Raw genomic sequence first — 24254 nt, 5'->3', positions numbered from 1 at the left:
TCAGAGGTGCCTCAGGATTCAATGTCCAGTGGAAAGTTACCATGTCAAGAAAAATTCCATTTATCCATGTAGAGAATGAGATCAATTAATAAAAATGAAGAGCTGCTTAGATCAGGTACAGTGCATATTATATGCATTATTTTATTTAATCCTCATGGTAATTCTCTGTCATCAGGACTTTTATTGTCACCAATCTTTAGATGAGAGGGCTGAGGCTTAGAACGATTATCTAACCTCCCAAGTCACAGGTAAGTGTCACTCCAGAGCTTATGCTCCTCAGTACAACTTTAGAAGGTATACCACTGACTTTAAGACCTTTGATTCAGTGAGAACTTATCATTTAAAGCCTTTCTCTATGTAGAATAGGACAAAACCACTGAAAATTCAGATTCTAAGCAGAAAATGTCACTTATCAACTCCATGCTCACATGTCAACAGTATCTCCAAAAAACTAATAAGGCCATCCACATTTAGGCTGACGGGTAGCTTGCCAGAAACCAAGTCTCGATCTAAAAAGAAATTACCTTCTTTCAAATCAATAAGATGCTCATAAGTCTTATCATAGGACTGTTCAACTAACAGGGGATATTGACTAACATTCCCAGAAACCGAATCTTCCCCATATTTTAATTGAAATTAAATTCAATAAAAGCTCCTAGAAAAAGACATGAAGTCAATAGGTACTTGTTCTCAGGCTGACATTAGTTTTCCAATGGTCCTTGCATGCTGGACCATGAGCTCTGCCTGAGATTTCTAAAGGACCATTATTCTTGGTGCTAAACTATCACATACTAGCTCACTTTAGGAACTGAACTGGCAACTCGGCTGCCAACTACTATTTTGCAAAGCAGAACCCAGTTAGTTGAAAATTATATTTTTCCAATTAGCACAGTGGGAAACACTGCAGAGCCTTTCAGCCCAAGCCTGCAATTAGAGAACATTTGCTGGCTTCCAGAAATAGAATGAATGGGAAGTAGAGACCTGCTATCTAGGTCTCCAGCAAAATTCCCTGGGGAAGGGAGGGTTATTTCTCAGGTTTTTTTTTTTTTCTTTTAAAAAGCAGCATTCTGAATTGCACTGGCCTGCAGGGTGCTCCAAAGAGGATCAGAGATATCTTCTCTGCATATAACAAGGAATTATACCAAAGCCCGGTTATTAGGAGGCTAAGACTACCAGCAACAAGCAACTCCAGTGATTCTATTTTAGTACTTAAGTTAGAAATCTACCAATAAAGCCACAAGTATCCATCTGCCACAAAAGTAATTTTGGTACCAGCCTACAATCTACAACAAATAGCTGGGCATTTTCAGTTTCCTAAATCTCACATTAAAGATGTATCTCTCAGTCCAGGAGTGGATAAAGGCAACAATCGGTGCTGAATGAGTTGAGAAATTCAGAGCACTAAAAAATGTTCTGGTGAGAGCCAAGAAACTATTGGTGATTATGACATTTGTGAACAATTTATCCTGCACAAACATTACAGAAGACAAAGGGTTTCAGTAGACCAGGTGTCCCCACCCCCTAAGGATTTACAGGGAACAGTGCAGCTCAGCTTTTAACGAGCAAGTCTTAACTGTCACTTTTAGTCTTTGGACAGCTTTATACTACTTGAAAGTGAAAGAGTAAGGCAAAGAGGGACAACAAATCCTTTTATTTTCTGTCAATCAGGAAATGAGTTAGTGAAAGCACTCAGTTGGCCCAGTTTAGCCTAGTTTGCAACAGTTGCAAGTAAGCACCCAACTGATTGTTTAACCACCATTTAGTCTCAGTACCTTAGTCAGTAAACCAGGAGATTCAGCACAGATATTCTAAGAATGAAAACATCTGTCTTCTAGACATCAAGAGGCTTTACCAAGGAATAAGTAGCTTCATCTCTTCAAAAGCTTCTGTAAGGGTCTGTACATAGTATGCATATGTATAGAAAAAATTCCTGAAAGATAGGTAAACTGGTCAATGGTTTCCTTTGGGTAATGAGACTATGTATATTGCAGAAACATAGGAAATAGACAAGGGGAGAGACAAAGTCAAACTGTGGAAGACAGACCAGATGGAAACACACTTGGAAGACCCTAGAAAGTGGAAAAGACAATGAATGAGCTGAATCAGAAAGGCTAGAATAGATGATTACTATAGAATCACTGTTAATTTTACTGGATACAAGAGTGTAGTAACATTTATTAGAAGAATTAGATCTTAGATATATCCTGAGGCATTTTAAATGCCAGATGTCTGGAATTTGCTTTAGAATAAGGGTATAAAGAAAGTGTAAGGAGGAGAAAATGAATGAAATAAAAGTAGCAAAAAGCTGATTATTCTTGGAGCTTATTGGAGTGGGATGGTAGGTATTCAGAACAGGGGATCCATTATACTCTTCCACTTTCATGTGTATTTTGAACATTTTAATGTTGAAATTTGTTTTTAAAGCAACAGCAGGTAAGCACTTAGATCCTGTCTCCCTCCTTGCAAAATTAGTTGTCTGTATTCCTTGTGGCATTGCCTGGAAGTATTCCTTATAAAGGGTCTGTGGTGTAACCAGTTACGGAACTTAGATGCCCTACAATGGATAAGTGGGTCAAGAAATGTGCTATATATGGAATTTTGTTCATCCATCAGGAAGGACAGTACTATCTCATTTGTGGGGAAATAGATGGACTTGGAAAAAGTTAAGTGAAATAAGCTAGGCTCAGAGACACAAAAGGGCACATGTTTTCTCTCATGTGTTGAAAATAGATTTAAATTATAAACACATATAAAAACAGATACAAGGCCATATGCACAGATATACATGTTATATACAAGGGGGAAGCTTCCAATGATGTAACAACAATTAACATAGTTTAACAAAATAAACAACAAGAAACTGAAATATGTTGAGGAGTGGGTCAGACAAATGGAGAGGAAGGGTGGGCAAATACAGTTATAATAGTCAATGTCACCAGGCATTAGTGGCTTGTGCCTATAATCCTAGCTACTCAAGAGGCTGAGATTTGAGGATCGCCATTCAAAGCCAATCTGTCCAGGAAAGTCTGTGAGACTCTATCTCCAATTAACCAAAAGGCTGGAAGTGGAGCTCATGTCGTAGAACACTAGCCTTGGAGTTCAAAAGCTAAGGGAAAGCACACAGGCAAACACATGTACACAAACATATATACACAATGTACAGACATGAAAAGGGAACCAGATAACTTGAGGAGATAGGTGGGACTGCAATGATGAGGCAAAATGATAGAAGAAGGGATGACGCTGACCAAGATAAGCAGACATAAGCAGACATGTTGAATTATACAACTAAAGATAAATAAGGGGCTGGGAAGGTGGCTCAGTGGTAGAGTGCTTGCCTTGCATGCCTGAGGCCCTGGGTTCGATTCCTCAGCACCACATAAGAAAAAAGCCAGAAGTGGCGCTGTGGCTCAAGTGGTAGAGCACTAGCCTTGAGCTAAAGAGCTGAGGGACAGCGCCCAGGCCCAGAGTTCAGGCCCCACAACTGGACCAAAAAAAAAAGATAACAAAATAAATAAAAAATAAAGGTTCTATGGGTTGGAAAAGAGCAGGTAGAGCTGACAAGCAAGATCCAGCACCCTCACTGCATGGCTTAATTGTGGGCTCATAAAAATGGCCATACAAGCTTGTGTCTTGCAAAAGAATCTACAAAGAGGGAAAAGTATGGTTGGCCTGTGAACTTAAAATTCTTTGTTTTAGCATGAAAAACTTTTACAGATGTATAGGGAAGTAAAAAGAATTACCAAAATACTATTTACATTTATAAAAAAGACACTGGAACTATTGGCAGTTTCTGGATCTTCTTCTAGCATTTTACCCTTTGGATTTTCAGTGTTGAGAAATAGCTCCAAGTCAAGTTTGGGCCAGTATCACTTCCTCTGGGACATCTGCATTCTTTCATAACAACCCCTTCTCTCCTTTTTGTTAATAAGCTTACCTTCATTAAATTCCTCTATCTGCCTATCTAGAATCTCTCCAACAATAGAACTCAATTTACACGCTATATTGCTTTCAATTTCTCCCCAGCCTCTGCCAAAGAATTTGCAAGATTCCTGGATAAACAGCCAGTCTAAAAGTCCATTTTCACTCAACCCAACAGCAGTCTAAAAGCTGAATGCCCCTATTATTGGAAATTAGGTGACAACACAACCTAAAGCTTTGCTGAGTGAAATGAGTAACAGATACACAGAGGCCAATCACCAACAAACTTCAAAAAATTGCTATTTTCTTTATGTCTTTGTGGACCAAAGAGCTAGTATTTAAGTTGACCCTATGAAATTACTCAGAATAGTAACTGAAATGTGAATCGTGTTGTTGGGGACAGGTATTATTTGCCATGGCAACTAAAATCCATACACATCACAGCCACATAAAGCAAACAAGGCCTATACTGAAAACAGGGAAGTTAAAAGAGGTGATGACTACTTCCCCTGCTATACCCCAAAACTTTTACTCTTCTGAGTCTTCTCTACAGTTTTAAAGGAAGCATTCAACCAGGTCATCTGTTACTGTTTCTCAAGCTCAGCAGTGCTATAGGCATCTCCCAATTATACCAAAAAATGTCTTTACTGCCATATCTGGAGTGAATAATCACCCTTGGTTAAGAACCATTGCCTTTAGACAAAGGGTCTTCAGCCTCACAGGTGTCACCCAACACATTAGGTCAATAAAATGAAGGATTAAGAAGTAATACAAACATATTTACAGTGGCAAATACCAAAAGAAACAGAAGTGACTACCTCAAGAAAGAGAGCAGCAATAAAGAACTATTTAAGTTAAAAAAAATAGTGATAATGAACTACCTGATTTTTAGGACAGGGCTCAAGTGATAGTGTCCTGCCCAGAAAACTCAAAGCCCTGAATTCAAACCCTAGGACTGCCAAAAACAAAACAAAACAAAAAACCCTGACTTTAAAAGTCAAACCTCTAAAGATAAGGCCAAGCTTTGATCACAGGTATTCCTAGATACGGAAATTAAAACTCTTGATCCCTTTCTCGCTCTAGGGGATTCTCTTCCTTAGCTATAGTTGTTTTGTCCTGCAGAACACATGCTGGTATTTCTCAAGTTGAGAAAATATTGAAGAGGGTTATTGTCTTTATTATTATTAAAATGCCGAGTTTATTTCACATGTGTATTTGGTATCCCCACCATTTCCACATCTAACCATCACTTCTACTATGTCCTATCATAACGTTCCATACATACTTAAGTCCAAGCAAAGGGTGGAGTTCTGGCTTTAAAAACTACACAGGCATTTTGGACAACACTTTCTTGGCAGTGGAGCCTGAACATTTATCAAATACAGGCAGGGTACCTGCTCTAACTCTAGAGGTTCCTCTTCCTCCAGTGTTGCTGCTCATCTTGCTCTAGCTCTAGAGGTTCCTCTTTCTCCAGTGTTGCTGGTCATCCTGCAAAACACTCTCTGATCTAAATAGTTTCTGAGTTAAAAGGAAAATGTAGGGGAGGTTACTGGAAAATCTGGGTTTATGAGGCCCTACCACAGGCGAGGAAGCCAGTACTAGAACTCAAAAGGATCTCCCCACCATCCTTTCCCAGTCATAAAGCTATTTTCAGCCAACCCAGAGCAACTGTCCATTGACAGAGAGAATGGACCATTCTCAGGTCCGTCTTCTGTTAACATGTAACATTGAGAAAGTACCTAAGTTCTACAGGTCTGTTTCTATATACAAACTAAAGGGAGGAGCTACCACAAAAAGTCATGAGGACTGAATACAAATAAAAAATCTATAATACAATGCCTAATAGTAAATTTTCTGAGAACTCCTCAGGGAGGCCATCAAATTGACAAGATACAGTGGCATGCATCGACTCAGTGAAAACCTCACGAACAGGTCTTAATGCTAGGGTTGGGGGGGTGGTCTTAAAATTATATTTTTATCATTTCATAGTTTTTTAAAATTTTCTTTAGCTGTTCAAAGGAGTTAACATTCAACAAATCTTAATGCTGGCTTTTTTTTTTTGGGGGGGGGGGCGGGTCCGGTCATGGGGCCTGAACTCTGGGCCTGGGCGCTGTCCCTCAGCTCTTCAGCTCAAGGCTAGCACTCTACCACTTGAGCCACAGCACCACTTCCAGCTTTTTTCTTTTTGCTTATGTGGTGCTAAGGAAACAAACCCAGGGCCTCAAGCATGCAAGGCAAGCACTCTACCACTGAGCCATCTTCCCAGCCCTGCTGGCTCTTTTTTAATTCTAGGCCTTAAACTTGTGCAAGCACCCCACCATTTGAGGCAGTGTCAGCTCTCTAATCCTTTGGTCATTTTTCAAATAGTTTTCAGTTTTTGTAGTCTGGCCTCTGACCATGATACTCCTAACAATGGGTATAGGCCTCCCATAGCTGGGATTATAGGCATGAGCCACTGCACCTGGCCACCTGACATTTTGAAATACATATGATTAGTTTTTTAAAAATTTAATATTGTTAAAACAATAATTTTTTTGTTCCAGAGATGATGCTCAGAGATCTTAAAGCATAAGACATACATATTTCTAGGATTAAATGCTATGGTAGAAATGGGTTGAAAATACAAATCAAAGCAGCAAAAAGAACAATGTCAGTTTTCAGACTGATAGGGAATATTGTTAATGCATTTGCAAATGACCATGGATAGAAAATTACCTTTAATGTGTATGACACTGGAAGCAATTAATGAGTGATTTAACAATTGTGTTTAATGTACTCTAAAAAAAATTAAAAAGCATCTGCCCCACAATGGTCAACCTAGTATGCAAAGTAATGTTTTGTTTGGACCAGAACTGGAGCTTGAACTCAGGGAATTACCTGGTTTGGCTATTTAGTCTCATGGCTGGTGCTTTACCCTTGAGCCACAATTCCAGTTCCAGCTTTTCACTAGTCCAACTGGAGATAAGGCTCACAGATTTGTGTGATGGGGATGGCTTCCAAGATTCTCAGACCTCAACTCTCCTGAGTAGCTACGATTACAGGTGTGAGCCATAAGCTGAAATCTGAGAATATTGGCTAAATACATGCTAACATATATTTAGATACATGTTAGCTAAATACATGTTAACAATATCTAGACTGTGCTATCTAAATGAAAGCACCATATTGCCTCAACAATCTCTATGGATTATGTTGTACATATTCTGGGATCATAAGAAATATTAAGTATGTAGTGTGTGGACCCTGAAGTTAGTTCTAGCTCTTACTTGTGAAGATACACATACATTGTTACTAATAGTATATAAAGCTAACTGGTTAGAAGCCCAGACAATTAAAATATGAATAAAAACCACAAGAACCAATCTTCTAAAAACTGTAGGCTTTTTATTCAGTTAAGAGGTAGACAGATGAACATGGAAGGCTGTCCCATTTTAATTGCCCCAAATTCATATTCCACTTCAATCACCCAACCCATACTGTCAAAAATCTTAAAAGAAGTAACCACAATTGTCCAAAGGTTTTTTTTCTTCTACTTCTCAGCAATAAACCAATGGGTCGCTTGCAAAGAAGTTACTACTAACTTTAATTTTCACTGTGTCCAAAGAACCGCATCCCTCTAAGGTTTCCATATATGCCAACAAAATCTGCCATGAATGACAGGAGGGCAGAGTGCCAATGATTCACTCCACTTCTAGAAGAGACTATAAGGGAAGCTTCAGCTATATGTTTTATTGTTAACACCTGGTGCGTGTTAGGGCAGAAGCTGGTGAAACCAACAAAGCAGAGTATACTCTGTCAAATGGTTCTGTCTGGTGTTAAAAAGAAAAAAAAAAAAAACCCACACAAGCTATCTTTAGACAACATTAAAACATAATGGAATTGAAGCTTGATACAAAAAGTAGAGAAATATGTACAGGAATTCACAGCCCAGAAGGGGGACTTAGTAGGAACCAGTGGAAACCTGGTTATTTTACGTAGCTAATTTTGAGACAAGTCATATTTAGCACAAAAGCAATTATAGTATAATTAACACTTCCCTCCCACAGGTCTCAAATTTAAAACTCTTCTCGGTCTTCAGTAACACTGTTATTCATTCTTCAAGGGAGCAGAAATGTGTAAGGTGGTCCCAAACATTGACACAAATTTAAGATTTAAAAGCTCTGATGAGGTGATCAAAAACAGCCATGATGGCAGCACTGATAATACCAGAAATGGGGACTGTGACAAACCAAGCCATAAAAATGTTGCGGAAAAGTCGCCAGTCAACAGCTTTCTTGGATCGGAGCCAGCCAACTGATACAACAGAACCCACCTAGGAAAAACAGACGAAAGATAATAACTGAAGTGCAAAAGATGTCTCAGCAAAAACACACCTGAAGCTGTTTAAACAAGGAGCCCAGATAATTGACGGGATGAACAAAGCTAATTGTTCACTTTTTTTTGAGATAGGAACTCATTATGTAGTGTAGGCTGGCCTAGAACTTCCAATCTGTCTGCCTCAGCATCTTAAGGACTGAGATTTTAGGTATGCATCACCACACCCAGCCAAAAGCTGGTTTCCAACAAGTTACAATTACTCATAGGAAGATAAAGGCAATATAGACATCTAATCAAATCTATGCTATTGCACTAAAATTATACAAGAACATATCTTTTTCTCTTCTGAGCTAGAATTTAGTGAACTTGAACTGTTTTTAATAATAAAGTTTAGGTTCCTAAAGATCATTCTAGATGGTAGCTCATATAAGGCTTTACAACTGATGGCCTACAGACATCCTAGCAGAGAAAGGAGTTAAATTTAAAAAATCGAAGAAAAAAAACTAGGCTCCAGGTTAGTCTAAATTCACATATTTTATAGCCAGTTTCTTCCTTTTCCTATAAATCCTTGCATGATCATGGAGCAACTTTAAGATTCAGTAAATTTCTCAGTACTACCATCCTGAGAACTACACATGTCACCTTCCAACAGTCCAATAGTCTCACAAACTTGTTAAAACCAGGTGACAGCCACCACAGTGCTAACAAGAGCCCAGCTAGCCAGAATTAAACAGACTTTTAGCACACATACATCTCAACTTCCCTAAATGGGTTTCCTATGGAAAAAGAACATAATGGTGCTAAGGAGATATGACTGAAAATTAAAATCATAATAGGACTGCAATAACAGGTGACAAAAAGCCCAGTACCCATAAATCAAAAGTGAACTCTATGGTAGGGGGAAAACAATGAAGGGGGTAACAATGTTCAATAGGAAGTGTACTCATTACCTCACTCATGTAACTGTAACCCTCTGTATAGTATCTTTACAATAAAAAAATAAAATAAAATAAATAAAAAAGTGAACTCTACATGAGATAACTTAAATGAGTAAATGAGTAAAACAAGAAATCATTAAATGTAAGTTTTTATCCTTGTAATTAGTTGTCCTAAACATGTGATCTCTTTAAGATGTCTGCACAAGGAAAGTTTTTAAAAGCCACATATTACCAGAACCATATAAAAGGCACATCACTTACTTTACAGTGTGTTGTACTGATGGGAAGGCCAATGTTTGATGCAATTACCACAGTGAGGGCAGATGCCAGCTCAATACTGAAGCCACTACAGACACAAAAAGATTCTTGTCAAGAATTTAGGGGTTTTTTTTGTTAAGCTAACTCTACCTTGAGTTACAACTTTGCTTTGTTCTACTCTGTGACAGACTCCATCTTTATTTACCTTTATTTATGGTAGCTTCTGGTATTGGTATCAATTTTAAATCAGACCACGGGGCTGTCCTTTCCCCTACTGTCTAATACCTGAGTGTTAAATTCTGTTATTTTATTAGTTTGCACTTTTATTTTAACGAATATGTAAATATCAGACTTGCCTACCAAATGAAAACCTAGTATATAGATAATTACCTTTGGTACATATCTTTATTAGAAAATTCTGTTAAGGGCCAGCTGGAGATTAATGTTTGACTATATGGGCTAGAATAAGTTGAAAAGATTCAGACTAGTGTTAGCACCACACAGTATTACATCTCTTGAGAAACAAGCATTACTCAGTGTCAAACCTGCTTCACCTACTCACCTAGAGGGTGTGATTGGTGTCAGATCCTTCCCCATAGTCTGGATAACTCTCCTTCCCCAGACCCACAGCCCAATACAGATGCCAAGACCACCATATAGTAGAAGCCATATTGGTGTTGCTGCTTCAGTAGAAACATCCTGTGTGACATAAACTAGATACAAAGCAACCAGAGGACCAATGGCATTGCTGAAAGACAAAAAAAAAAGATAAGCAGGCAAGCATGACTTTTCAGACAAAAGTACTTCTAGACAAGATTCAATTACTAACTGCTTTTCTTGGTTGTTCAGTCTTGCTTTCAAGTTCATTTAATTAACTAACCTATGAACCCCAGCATACACAACACAACAAAAGAAAATGAAAGCTACTCTGACATGAGGAGTACCACGCAGTTGGTGCACTGCTTAAAACAGCTCTTAGGTCCTCAGAAGTTTATAGGCCACAGTGAATCTTAGTGACCCACAAATTCATCCACCAGGGCAGGCAGTAATTTTAAGTTTTTCTACCTTACATCTCACAATTTACTATCACAGACCTAGGTCCCACTTGGACAAAGGTTTCTCTAGAAACACATGTTTATATTTATCATGTGCATTCTTGTAATTTCTCTAAGTCAGTAACTGCTATTACTTCATCCTGTCTAGATTATTATTCAATATCCCTCTGGTGGTAGAAACACCACAAGCACAAGAAGGGAAGGACCATTTAAAAATAAAACTCAGCAATGCCGAGAACGAAGTAGACTGACCTGACATCATTGCCACCATGGGCAAATGATCCAAAGCAAGCTGTAAGGATCTGCAGGAACTGGAAGAGAAGAGAGACTTCTGGCTTATCCTGGTCATACCACTCTTCAAGAGAGCCAGCGCTCCCTTTTCTCTCACCCAGACCCATCTCAGCCTTGACACTCATGTCCATCTCAGATGCCGAGTGAAGCTCAGATACAGCATTGCAGTAACTGGTGTAACTGTCCATCCGAATTCGCTTCTTAGTGTCTGCATTAGGCCAGGTCAGCTTCTCCATTTCTTCTCCCTTCTGTTCACCTTCTTTGGCACGGAATGAATCCAGGGGCATGCCACAAATTGCCATGGTATAGGAAGTGTAGCTATTATTGCGTCTCAAAGGCTTGTCACCAGAATCTCCCATGCAGTCTCCCACTTTGGCCAGATGTAATTTATGGAGCAGTTCTTTGTACAAGCCAGAATCTTTATGCACAGTGTGATACTGATAGTGACCATTGGAGTTTATCTGGTTGCTAACAGCTTGATTGAACTGAACAAGGTTCCCATTAGGCAACTGCACTGCACCTGGCCAAGACCAAAAAGGTAATGCTCAACACAAAGAAAATCAAGTCTAAACAGTAGTCTCCTCACCACTACAGAGAAGAGAACCAAACTCTGGGACTGTCAACTCACCATTCATGGGGCTGTCAATGCTAGTCTCCTCTTTCAGGTCCACGCTGGGAAGCCTCTCTCGCTCTGGAGCTTCCTCAAGATCACCAAGTTTGAAAGACACTGTCCTCTCCTCCACTGCAGCTCGGAGAGGCAGAATGGCAGACCCTACCTCAGAAGTAGGATTCCTGTTTTCAATATCACCAAGAGACAACTTTGTTTCTTCATGGTCTTCTTTTAAGCTGTTCTTCTTTTCCATTAGGGGGCTTTCAGAAGGACTAGATTTTATTTCTCCTAGAGAAGAAAAGGGAGGAGAACTTAGTATGCTTTTGACATACTCCCCTTGTTCACATCCCCTATTTCTCCCACCCCAAACTCCATTTTAAAAAAATTAATGAGGGCTGGGAATGTGGTTTAGTGGTAGAGTGCCTGCCTAGCATTCATGAAGCCCTGGGTCCAAATCCTCAGTATCACATAAACAGAAGAAGCCAGAGTGGTAACTGTGGCTCAAAGTGGTAGAGTATTAGCCTTGAGTGAAATTGCTCAGGGACAGCACCCAGGCTCTGAGTTCAACTCCCATGACTGGCCAAAAAGAAAAAAAATTAGTAATACCTGTAAACTTGAGCTAAATTTTAGGTTAGCTTCCTGCTTGCTTTGTTATTTGCTTTCACTTGGGAACAAGTCAGTAATTCAGTGCACAAGCCACTAGGGTTGCAAATTTTAGTAAATATTTTAGGTTGTGGAGGTCTGTTACATTCTTTCTTAGATTTTTTTTTCTTTACAGCACTTCACAAAAAGACTGAAGAGCTCAACTTGGCCCTAATTCTTTTTAAAAATGAAATTTTGATAAACTGGCCTCTACTTCTATGAAACAAAACCTGCCTTGTAGTTCTAAACCTTATAGCCTATCAAGTTAGTACATCTTTAACTATCAAGAGAGTTCAGGAACCTCAAACTAGATTAACATTAAAGCAAGATTTGTCTCTTCTTCCAGACTGAGGGAGAAATGAGGTCAGGAGTCCTAAAAGCCTCATTTCCCCAGTGGATGTAGCACAGCTGACTAGCACAGAGCCTGTAGAAGGCTCCTCAGTTGAATCTTCCTAACTCCACTCAGTATCCATCCCACTGCCTCTAGGAATATACTGGACCTTGCTAATTTAGCATTTGTAGGGATGAAAATGACAGATGATGATTCTTTTCAAAGCTCAGTTAGTAAAGGAATGTTACAGTTAGATTTAAGTCAGAATTTTATTAACCAAGATAGTTATTACAATAATAATAGCCTAAGTGACTCAACTGACATCTAATGATGCTGACTTCCAGAATTTGTGCTACAATTCTAGTACAAATGCAATGTGAATTTGTGTATGTATCTACACTTTACAGTAGATTTGGGATACAATGTGTAAATGTTTACATCTAGAATTATACTAAAGCTTGGCTGTGACTGAATCTAAAATTACTCATAAGTAGTTGGGCAAATGTTTCCTGCATTGAGAGTATTTTGTACCTGCCCTTCATTTTTATTAGGAAATCTGTACCTTAATAAAGATATCTTCATGCTTCTCAACTAATGTGCTTCTCTGTACTTACCTGTCAGTGCCAACTAAGATATATGTATAAGAAAGATTAAACACCTAGCTTCTCTCTCCAGCACTGGTCAAATATTCTTAATGATTAACATTAGTTAATAATTGGTAATTAGTTAATTAATTAGTAATTAGCAATAATTAGTTAATAATCAAGATTAGCTCATTTTAAGTCCATTTAAAATAATCTGGGCAACAAACCTACTCTCCAATTACTACACTATATATTTTATGGTGTCAGTCTGTCCAGTGGATTTTTATACGTAGCCAAACAAAAAGATTTACGTATAATATTGCTAGTTAAACTGTTCTGCTACAAGTTATTACTTACGTTCAATTTTTCTCTTCATCCTGGGACATACAAAGAACCAGACGATAAGGGCACAGACAACTGCACAGCCCACCGAGATGAGGATGGTACCCCACAGAGGAAGTTTGTCAAAGCCCAGCACTAGGAGATAAAATGGTGCATCTTGAAAACCCTAGGGCAACAGCCCCCCTTAGAACATGTAAGTCCACCTGTGGAGATGGAGCACTTCCCCAAGCCAGCCCAATCCAAAGTTATGACACAGAAAGCCATACCAGTTTTGGTCCATTGAAACACTGAAGGTCCCTAAGCTTCTTCACATTCTAGCCCTCTACTTCCCACCTGACTCCTAATTCTAACTGCCACAAATCACTCTTGCATAAACCAACTTACTTGAATGCTTAAAAAGATGCCCTAATAATCACATTTGACATGCTGAAATAATTCTCTGTGAAAAAATTCATTCATTGTATTAGCCTTCAAATATCTCTTTAAAAACATTACCAAACTAAAACAGAAAACTGGGATATTAGCTATAGGAAGACAATAGCTTACAGAGTTAAATAGTTTTTTTTGGGGGGGAGGGGTCAGTCATGGAGCCTGAACGCTGGGCTTGGGCACTGTCCCTCAGCTCTTCAGCTCAAGGCTAGCGCTCTACCGTTTGAGCCATAGCACTACTTCCGGCTTTTTTCTGCTTATATGGTGCTGAGGAATCAAACCCCAGGGCCTCATGTATGGAAGGCAAGCACTCTACCACTAAGCCACCTTCATAAACCCAAATAGTTGTCTTTCACAAAGTTTTGCAAGAGTTTTACTTAACAGGCCATGATCTTTTCAGACTTGCCCACCAATGTCAACAGGCAAGCCTCATCCATGGCTCAAGGACAGGTAATATTAGTTATTATCTGTTTATCATGCTGCATGCCAACAGGCTCTAAGCTACTATAGAAACAGAAGTACAATATGATTTAAGTCTTAAGAGACATTATGACATAGTTTAGACAGCAGCATAGTTACTTGTGATTGCTGTACTCCATCTTGCTCAACAGATTTTAACATATAAAGTTCTACTGCTTTCAAAATAATCAACCTTTAAGAAACAAAAACTGAGGTCACTTTAAAACTAAAGTTCTACATGACTATTGGTCTTTTCAATTGTAATTTTACTTTAAATTTTGAATTAATAGTCACAGAAATTCAAATATACCTGAAACATGGATCTGTGATGATTTAAATGTCTGCATTCTACATCAAAAGGTAAAATGAAAGGAGACTGGTTTTCTTGTAAATGATCCATAGAAGACAAAACAAAAATATCTAAGTTCCCATATCCAAAAATGATTTAATATTTTGGTTGCTAATCTTAACTATGAGCTTTGCAACTACCACATAAATACTAAGTGCTTAGAATCTCATGGGAGACATTTTAGTTTAGCACAAAAAATTCAATTTATAACAGAATGGAAACTGTTTACAAGCATTTCCTTGCCTGTGCCATTTGGCAAGGAATGCACTATCCTCCAAGACCAATATTCTCATAAAACTGCCCATTTCTTTACTGATATACCAAGAATGATGACAAGACTAAAAATATTTTGCTAGCTTTGTTTTTTCATCAATGACTTACAACACTTAGTGAGACTTAAGAAGCAAGTCATGACTCGTTCATCAGAAATGAAATCAGCTTAATGGGCCACAAACTAAATTGTTTTTAAGATTCCTTAAAACAATATTTGAAAATAGATAAGCTCACTGTCCATGATAAAAAGATGAACTGCTTTATGACAACCTAACTTTCTATTTATATACACACAGATACACATGTGCACTGGGTAGCAACATGAAATTTTTCCAGTGGGTCACAGACAAAAGTTGAAATACATTAACAGTTAAAAATCATCAAACCACATGAGGCCAAAACTGATCTGTCCTACATAGTAAGGTGCTAGAAATAACTAATTTCTTATAGCTGCTAAATTAAACATGCAGCACAACTAAATTCATGCCTTGCTTAGTCCGAATATGAAATCAAGCAACATCTCAACCTTCACATTCTCAAATTACTTTTCCTCTCAGCTGCATGAATTCTTCTTCCAAGTGCACTCAGGCCAGATGTTAAACATCCCAACTCTTCTCATTCAAGTAGATTCAAGAGGGTAAATTAAGTACTTAGAAACAGAAGTAGCTCCATTTGAGAGAGAAAAATGGTTCCAGAAACCAGTCCTAAATGACTGATTATTGAAGAACAAATAAAAAAAACTAGTAACTCTTCAGTAGTGAGGTCCAGCATTTTTTAGCATAGATAGGAGGAAGGGAGGGAGAAGATCATATTATTGATGGATCCTGGTAGATCCTGTGAAGACTAAAGAGGAAAGTTCTGTAGTGATTTAGAATCTGAGCAGGTCTCTTTGGTTGAAAAACTATCTAGGTTAACTCAGTGTACACTAGCCTGCAGCCTTCTGAAATGGGTGCAGGCCAGTCACCTTCTAGAAGATTTCAGCCCTGTAAAGCAAAAAGGGGTAAATTGGGCATTTAATACAAGTTTTGTAAATAACTTTAAATTCACACTTCAATATTTTGACATGTACTTACACGGTGCTCCAGTATACATGATGGAAAAGAGGTTTATTCCAACTGTGCAGGCATAAAAAAATGGCAAAGCTCGCAAACCATTAGGAACTGGGTCTTCCTGTAAAACATTAAGATCAGTATCTTAAAAGCTGTTAAAGCTAACCCTTTGCCTGAGAATCTTGTGATAGGTTTGGAATTTCAGTGCTAACACTGGTTTCTCCATAGAAAGTTCCAAGGCCAACTGGGACTTTCCTATACTTGTTCCTGGAAGTATCTGTTTAAAAACAAAAACAAAAATAAAAAACTAATTTTGCTTTCCACCAAAAGCTGGGTTTGGGTTTTTTGTTTTTTTCTTTTGCTATTTTTAATAACCAGACTTTCTTCTTTATATAAGTGACTAATGCCAGGCACCGATGGCTCATGTCTATAATCCTAGCTACTCAGGAGGGCTGAGATCTGAGGATCACAGTTCAAAGCTAGCTCGGGCAGGAAAGTCCATGAGACTCTTTTTTGGGGGGGGGTCCCGTCATGGGGCCTGAATTCTGGGCTTGGGCGCTGTCCCTCAGCTCTTCAGTTCAAGACTAGCGCTCTACCACTTGAGCCACAGCGCCACTTCTGGCTTTTTCTTTTTGCTTATGTGGTGCTGAGGAATCGAACCCAGGGCTTCATGCATGCAAGGCAAGCACTCTACCACTGAGCCACCTTCCCAGCCCCATCCATGAGACTCTTATCTCCAATAAACCACTAGAAAACCAGAAGTGGTGCTGTGGCTCAAGCGGTAGAGCATTCACCTTGAGCTGAAGAGAACAGAGACAGAGCCCAGGCCCAGAGTTCAAGGCCCACAACCGACAAAAAAAATAATAAGTGACTAATAACATCCTGAATAATCAGTTTCAGTATCTAATGGCTTACGGTATGTGAAATTCACATGCAAATCTAAGTATCTGCTCGAGGATGTACTAAACAAGAGAAACAACAATGTTAAAATGAAAGGGTGATATTATCAAGAAGCACTGTACTTATTACCTGACTTAGACAATTTTAACTCCTTTATGCAGTTACTTAATAAAAATGAAAAAAACATAATTTTCCTCATTTTATGCCTTCACAGATTAAAAGTGAAAAATGCAAAACATACCTGCAGCTATCACCTAATATCTGAAAAACACTGCATCATGAATACTTCACAAAAGTACAAAGACAAAAAAATCTACTGTGTACTAATAGTTCATCTATTATAGTAGAGACTGTCAAGAATTACTCTGGGCACAAATATTAGAAGGAATAACAAAACTGGCATTCGTCTTCTAATATGAAATAATCCAAAAATTGAGAATTTAGAGTAAGGGTCTAGTGATGAAGAGGTAAATTTTAAAGGGGGGGAGGGGGGAAGGGTGTCAGGTGTCAGGAAACATCAGTTAAGCAGACATAAATGTTCACGTAGAAGGCAAATAGGGAACTGAAGACAAGAACCATGGACAAATGCAAAGGCTCTTAGGCAAAAATGTGAAATGTTTCCAGAAACAGTAAAGGATAGTACAAAGAAAGAAGAGAAATGTTTCACTTATAATAAACATGTATTTATTCCATAAAAAAGCATTCAAATCAAACACCTAAAAACTATGAACAGGCTGGACACCAGTGGCTCAGACCTATAATTCTAGCTGTCAGTAGCCTCCTAAGGGAGGCTAAGATCTGAGGATTACAGTTCAAAGCTAGCCAATTAACCATCAAAAGGCCAAAAGTGGAACTGTGGCTCAAGTAGTAGAGCACTAGCCCTCTGAAAAATAATCAGGGACAGCTCCTAGATCCTGAATTCAAGTCTCAAAACTGCACCAAAAAAAAAAAGAGATCTGAATAAATACATGGGAAGGCTAAACTTAAGAACTATCTTGACCACAATTCCAATGGAAAATTTCAGGGAGGATGAAAAGGGAAGATCCAAAAGGTATTCTAAAGCTTCCGATGGGAGGGGGAAGTGGGAGATCAGCACTTTGAGGAGAGGGAGGTGGTGGCTTAAGTTCAATAAAATAGAAGAGTAAGCTTGTAGAGCCATGTGTGAAATAAGAGTGTCATTTCTATCCAGTAGAAATGGACTCTCATTCAAAACCTCCCTTAATTTTAACTGTCATCCATTATTTAAAAGAATGCTAACAGAAATTCAAAACAAAAATACCCTAGAACTTAGGAACTGTTTTCTCTCACCTTTGAAGCACTGACCAATGCCAGTCATACATTGAGGACAAACAAGTTTAACCTAAGGTGGACAGGCCATCCAGAGTTTTAAGGTAAGTCTTCAAAGAAACCTAAAGGCTCTACCTTGTAATCCCAGCACTTGGGATTCTGAGGCAGGACTGAGTTTGAGGACAGCCTGAGCTAAATGGAGATAGTCTCAAGTAGTTGGGAAGGGAATAAGAAATGGTACTTGATAGTATACCATAAAGTACAGAATCAATGGTCTAAACAAAGTCAGGAAAGTCTCTCTCTCTCTCTCTCTCTCTCTCTCTCTCTCTCTCTCTCTCTCTCTCTCTCTCTCTCTCTGCCTCTCCCTCCCTCTCCCTCCCCCCCCTTTGTCAATTGTGGGGCCTGAACTCTTGTGCCTGGGCGCTGTCCCTCAGCTCTTTATCTCAAGGGTAGCACTCTACCACTTCAGCCACAGCACCACTTTTGCCTTTTTCTGCTTAGGTGGTGTTGAGGAATCAAACCCAGGGCCTCATTCATGCAAGGCAAGCACTCACCACTGAATCACCTTCCTAGCCAGATCTCTACTTTTCTACTCCCTCTCCAGTCTCATCCCAGGTACTCCCAAGAGATAAACAGAGCTAGTGCTTTTTATTTATTTATTTATTTATTTTTGTTGGTCATAAGGCTTGAACTCTGGGCCTGGGCGCTGTCCCTCCAGCTCTTCAGCTCAAGGCAATTGCTCTACCACTTGAGCCACTGTACCACTTCCAGTTTTCTTGTGGTTAAATGGAGTCTCACGGCCTTTCCTGACTGGGTTAGCTTTGAACTGCAATCCTCAGATCTCAGCTTCCTGAGTAGCTAGGATTACAGGTGTGAGCCACCAGTGCCCAGCAGAGCTAGTGATCTTTATGAAATAATTTTCATCACTACATGATCTGAGTAGATCATAACCTGAAGCCAATTGATAAAAGTTAACTACACTGGGTCACCTCGTCATTCTGTGGGAGAACTATTCCGAGCACTTTAGTTGTTAAAATTCAAAGAAGTTAAAAAGTTAAAGAAAACATGTGAATGCCTCATCATTTTAATTATGTGGGGTGGGAAAAGGCATCTTCAACCCCCCTTTGGGTATTCCCTTTAGTTTTTGCCCAAAGAAAAAAACAGATACCCTAGATATAGTTTATGTGACTTCCTAACAGGAGGAGGCCAAAAATCTGACTTTCTCTGACTAGAATTTAAATCTTCAGCAGGAAAGCTTTCACTTCATCTACCCACTGTTTAACGCTACAGTCCTTCACAGAAGTCCTTCCTCCATTCTACCTATTAAATTACCAAAACTATTGGAAAAGGCATTCCAAAAATAAAAAATTTGAAAATACATCTTTTAAATTAAAAAAATTCTAATTTTCAAGACAGAACTTTAAAGAATTAGAATATATCAATAGTAAAATATTCAGATTGTAGCAGTCTAAAGGTTCTGAGCACCTAAAAACCCTGCCTTCCATCATTTTCCTCTCCAGGGAAGATAAGAGATCAGACACATCAAGCCTCTCTAAAACCAGAATGATCTACTTTCCAATCATCTAAAAAGACAGTAAACACCTTTTCAAAGTAGACAACCATAACAAGAGCTCCCATTAATTCTTCTGATGTCCTAGTATACAGTAGTATAGGACCTTGACTATTTGGAAGCCCCACGTTTAAACATACTGCCATATACCATGGTTGGTGAGTGGGAGGGAGAGAAGATGCTTGCTGAATGAAGCAGTATCAAACTTAAAAGAGTATCAATAAACTGTCTCTTTACCACACTATGCCAAACTATAGATGTTTCAAATGTTAGAAGCTTTATTCTGCCAGACTCAGGCTATGGGTAAGTGATTCAATTTAGCAATTGAAGGATCTCTACAGAGAAGAGACATAAATCCTTCCCCAGAGAAGCTTAGAAGTAGATCAGACAAATAGGGTCTGAACACATTCTCACCTCTTGAGACTAAGGCACCTATCTCTTTTTACTCAAATTTCTAAAGTTTAGGGGTATTTTTAAAAAAGAACTCAACAATGCACAGTTAAGAGCCATTCACCTTAGAAAAAAGACAACTTTGTTCCCTGAAAAAAAAAATGCATTTGTTCTTACTGTAACTCAGTCCAATGCCAATATAATCCCTTGTTGTCTACATCTGTTTTGGAGCACATTAGACTTGCTGATAAAGAAGTGCTAGTGGGTCTCTCAAAAGTGATTTCCAAATAGGAAATTAAATGGATACTTGTATTCTTGATTTTTTTGGTAAGGCAAAAAAAAAAAAATCACCTTTAGTGGCTTTTCTTACCTACTGAGAAACTGGACCCATTATAGGGAATAAGGGCCTCACCCAGAAGCTTATAAACTGCTTATAATTGGCCCTGTAAAAACTCAATTATCTGACAGCTTAGAAAGAGCCATGGGGGAAATTGGGACTTGAGTCTCAAGGTTACAATTCCTAATGTCCTGAATATAGCGGTGGTTTTGGTATAAAAAAAAAAAGTAATCTACATGCAACTAGGCAAAGCCAACTTAAATAAATTTCCTTATTCTATATTCTCAGTCTCTCAACATCCTATTGTTTCCTTCCTGAATGCCTTATATGTGTTTAGAACTTGATTCTTTCACAGAACTCCACAAAATACAAGAGGTGTTTAGAACAAATAACTAACTTTCCAATGCCACATACCAGTCACAATTGCAAGAATGTCAGTCAGTTTGAATTAAGATTGCATGAGAACTGCATAAAGGCCCCAGTAAGAAAGAAGAAAGGTTACCTTTCGGAGGATGAATGCACGAACAAGGAAGAATAAAATTCCAGACATAATACCAGACAGCAGTGGAGAGACGAACCAAGACATCACTGGAATAGAACACATTAAGAAAAAAGATATCAACTAATGAAATCTAGGAGGCAAATGGCCTTCAAATGTTTGATGCTCTTATTTGCAAAACCCTTAAAACTGTCCATTTGAGCCAGCGCTGGTGGCTCATGCCTGTAATCCTAGCTACTCAGGAGGCTGAGATCTGAGAATCAAAGTTCAAAGCCAGCCCAGGCAGGAAAGTCCATGAGCCTCTTATCTCCAATAAGACCCACAAAACCAAAAGTGGCTTTGTGGTTCAAGTGGTAGAGCGCTAGTCTTGAGCTGAAGAGCTGAGGACAGCACCCAGGCCTAGAGTTCAAGCCCCACGACCGACAAAAAAAAAAAAGAAAAAAAGCTGTCCACACACATTACCGTGGGAGCATATGACAAGAAAAAAAAAGTCAAGCCATTAAGAGTTAAACATACCAATTTTTATCAGTTCAGACCACTTGACTCCGTTTTGTCTCTTTGCCACAAGGGAGAAACCAATGGTTGCACCGACAATACAATGAGTTCCAGAAATGGGGAGCTTCAAAAACGAAGCCACTAGTTGCCATACCGCAGAACCTGAAACAGTCAAATGTTATTAAGTAAAAATGGGCAGACTCTTATTATGTAAACAGTACAGTCTGAAAGAAATAATCAGATGGGTTCAGCACAAAAACTGTAACCAATAATAAATTAGCTCATCCACCACTAAGAGCACAATGCATAAGAACTTACCAAACATAGCACTGACTGAGCCGGCCATCATCAGCTCTGGGGTAGAGTTGTACATCTTGACATCAATCAAGCCCTTCCGGATGGTTTCACTCACTTTGGCCCCCAGCAAGACCGAGCCCACAGTTTCAAAGATGCTAGCTAGGATGCAGGCTTGTTTCAGGGTCACAACACCTGAGCCCACGGCGGTACCAAACGAATTTGCTACATCATTGGCTCCCACGGAGAATGCCAAGATAAATGCAATGATGAAGCCCAGGATGACCATCCATAGGTAATCAGAAGTAGGCAGGGCCGCGGTTGGTGTCATTCTCTCTAGAATAGTGGTTTTTATGTTTTTCTAATGAATGAGAGAAATTACTGAACGGCTCTTAAGATGTGTAAACAGAATATGAGGTATCAAAATGCTAATAAATAATATATGATATAAAATTAAATACTGTAAACTACGGCACAAAACCGGGCGGCGGAGTCACTGCTATACGATGCTGCAGGGCGTCTGCTGTCTGGGGTTTCTTGGGTTCTGGAGGGCTACAAGCACGGCGCAGAATTCCATGGCGTGTTAGAAAAAGGACATAAGTTCATCCTGAGGAAGCGAGGGAGGAGAAAATAACAATAGCACCGCGTCCTTGAGGGGTCGAAGCCCGCTCTGCCTCCCGCGGCCGGGCCCCCGCCATGGCCTCCGCCCGCCGCCCGAGTCCGCTATCCACCGCTGGAAGCGCCAGGCGGGGCACGTGGCGCCCGGTTACCGCGCCCGGGCCCGCGCGCGCCCGGCCCAGCCCCGATCGCCAGCGCGCGCGCGCGTCCTCGGCGCGAAAACCGAAGCGGGGCCATTCCCGCGCGCGCCGCCTCGGGACCGCCAAAAAGGGCAGCGGCGGGCGGGCGAGGGGCGGGGGAGGGAGGGTGACAGCGGCGTGGACGCCAACAGCCCGGCTGCTTCCGCCGCCTCCGCGTCGGCGTCCGGGCCTGCCCGGCCCCGGGGAGAAGAAAGAGCCTTTACATGGCAGCGCCACCACTCACCAGAGGAAACCGAGGGCTTAGCGGAGACAACGAGGCGAGAGCCTGGCGGCGACGCGATGGACGCACGCACCTGCGGCTGGCCAGCAGATGGGCCAGGACAGCGACACCGGGAACGCTTCGCAGGGCTCGCGTCCCACCCAGGAAAGTACAGCTACGGGTACCTCAGCGACTGGAATGAGAAAAAGCGCAACGCGCGCCAGCAGCCATCACTCTGGCGAAGTAAGCGCCGGCCCTTACTTATAGCCGGCGCCACGACCCGCGTGACCTGCCGCGCCTCGCGCCGGCCCGGAACCCCGCCCCCACGATGACGTATCCCTCCCCCTCGGGCAGAATGCGCCGCGCCTTGTGAACCCCACGCTCACGCTCATTGGTCCAGCTGCGCCGAAGGCCACGCCCTCCAGTACGGAGCTAGTCCACGTGGGGCAGGAGAGCCCCTCCCAGCAGCCTCGCCCGTGTACGCTGGCCCAGTCTGGTCACCTCGGCTGCTGGCCGATGCCGCAGGGGCTCTCGTCTGGCGCGCGAAGATCGTCCCACGGCGACACAAAGGCCACGACCAAGGTCACTTCTTGGGTTGCCCTACCCGGCTCCTGGGTTGCGGTGCCTGCCGCACTTTGAGCACAGTTACCCGAGTCGGTGGAGTTCCTTCCCCCCTTCCCGTCACGGAACGGGGGAGTGCGTGCCCCGGAGCTCGGGATCCGGGCCCGGCTCGCTGTCGCACCTGACTTGCCCTTGGCGTGGATGGGCTCTCTCCCCCGCCCAGCAGGCGGAGGTGGTTCACGTGGTCACTTTTCTCCCGCAGTCATGCACTGGGGTGAAAATTGCAGGGCTGAGAGTTACGAGAACCGGTTTGCGTCCCCGTTGCAACACAGAGCTGTGGGTCATTAAGTTCTCGGCCGCAGACCTGGGTTCTGTGCCTTGGCTGTGGTGCAGCGGGAAGGACAATGCTTCGGATTCATATTCTGACTCACTTGCTGCAGTGTGTCACCTTGAGCAACTCCTAGGTCTCCATGCGTTCTCAAGAATGTATAATGCTGCGTGCAGTTGATACTTCTTGCTTTTTGGCCGGAATTACATGAGAAAAAGAGTGTGAATGTTGACCAAAATTCAGTAAGTCTTCAGGAAATGCTAATTTCCATTTAGCTCTTTGCATGCAAATACCTGCCTTAGGATGCCCAACTGGGTGGAAGAGGATGTTTTCCTTATATCCTGAAAGTTTTCCTATCTTTTCTGATAAAGATTCCTTCCCCTATGTGCAACACACCTCTGGTGCGTAGTTTGGATACTAATAAGACACCTTTCAGGGTTTTTCCATCACATGGCTTAAGCTTAATCATGCAGTGGAAGATTTAGGTCTTTGTCTCTTGTTAGGGTGGTGTATGAGATTTAAAATATTCCATCCAGAAATACTTACCAGGCTTAGAATGCTTTGGAATCCTCACATTTTTACCATCTCAAGTACAGGGCACTGAGGAGTAGAAACAAAGATACTGTAAATTATTACTATACCTGAGTAATCTATAATGGCTTAAACTTCATCTCAGTGTCCTCTGACTTACCCAGAACATCTAGCACAGTTGTGTTATACAAGACTCT

General features: G+C 40.7%; 1 protein-coding gene across 2 annotated transcripts; it reads right to left on the bottom strand.

Annotated features, from left to right (window-relative positions):
* Positions 1 to 7285: 7285 nt before the first annotated feature.
* Positions 7286 to 22856, bottom strand: Slc20a1 (solute carrier family 20 member 1). Of its 2 annotated transcripts, none has more exons than XM_070013331.1 (11): positions 22662 to 22856; positions 21645 to 22227; positions 21348 to 21488; positions 20835 to 20920; positions 15873 to 15969; positions 13305 to 13424; positions 11409 to 11678; positions 10742 to 11300; positions 9997 to 10182; positions 9438 to 9522; positions 7286 to 8233 (listed from the first exon to the last, which is right to left on the bottom strand). In XM_070013331.1, exons 2-11 carry the CDS (start codon positions 21949 to 21951, stop codon positions 8066 to 8068), a joined length of 2019 nt encoding a protein of 672 aa, XP_069869432.1. In that variant the 5' UTR covers positions 21952 to 22227; positions 22662 to 22856; the 3' UTR covers positions 7286 to 8065. The 2 variants fall into 2 exon arrangements, with proteins under 2 accessions (XP_069869432.1, XP_069869433.1); XM_070013332.1 differs by having other exon boundaries at positions 22732 to 22856.
* Between the last annotated feature and the right edge of the window lie 1398 nt (positions 22857 to 24254).

This window comes from Dipodomys merriami, unplaced genomic scaffold (genome assembly GCF_024711535.1).
Source record: "Dipodomys merriami isolate MVZ:Mamm:240054 unplaced genomic scaffold, mDipMer1.0.p SCAF_90, whole genome shotgun sequence".
Lineage (NCBI taxonomy): Eukaryota > Metazoa > Chordata > Mammalia > Rodentia > Heteromyidae > Dipodomys > Dipodomys merriami.
The sequence above is the reverse complement of the archived record's forward strand: the minus strand, read 5'-3'. Positions and strand labels throughout refer to the sequence as shown.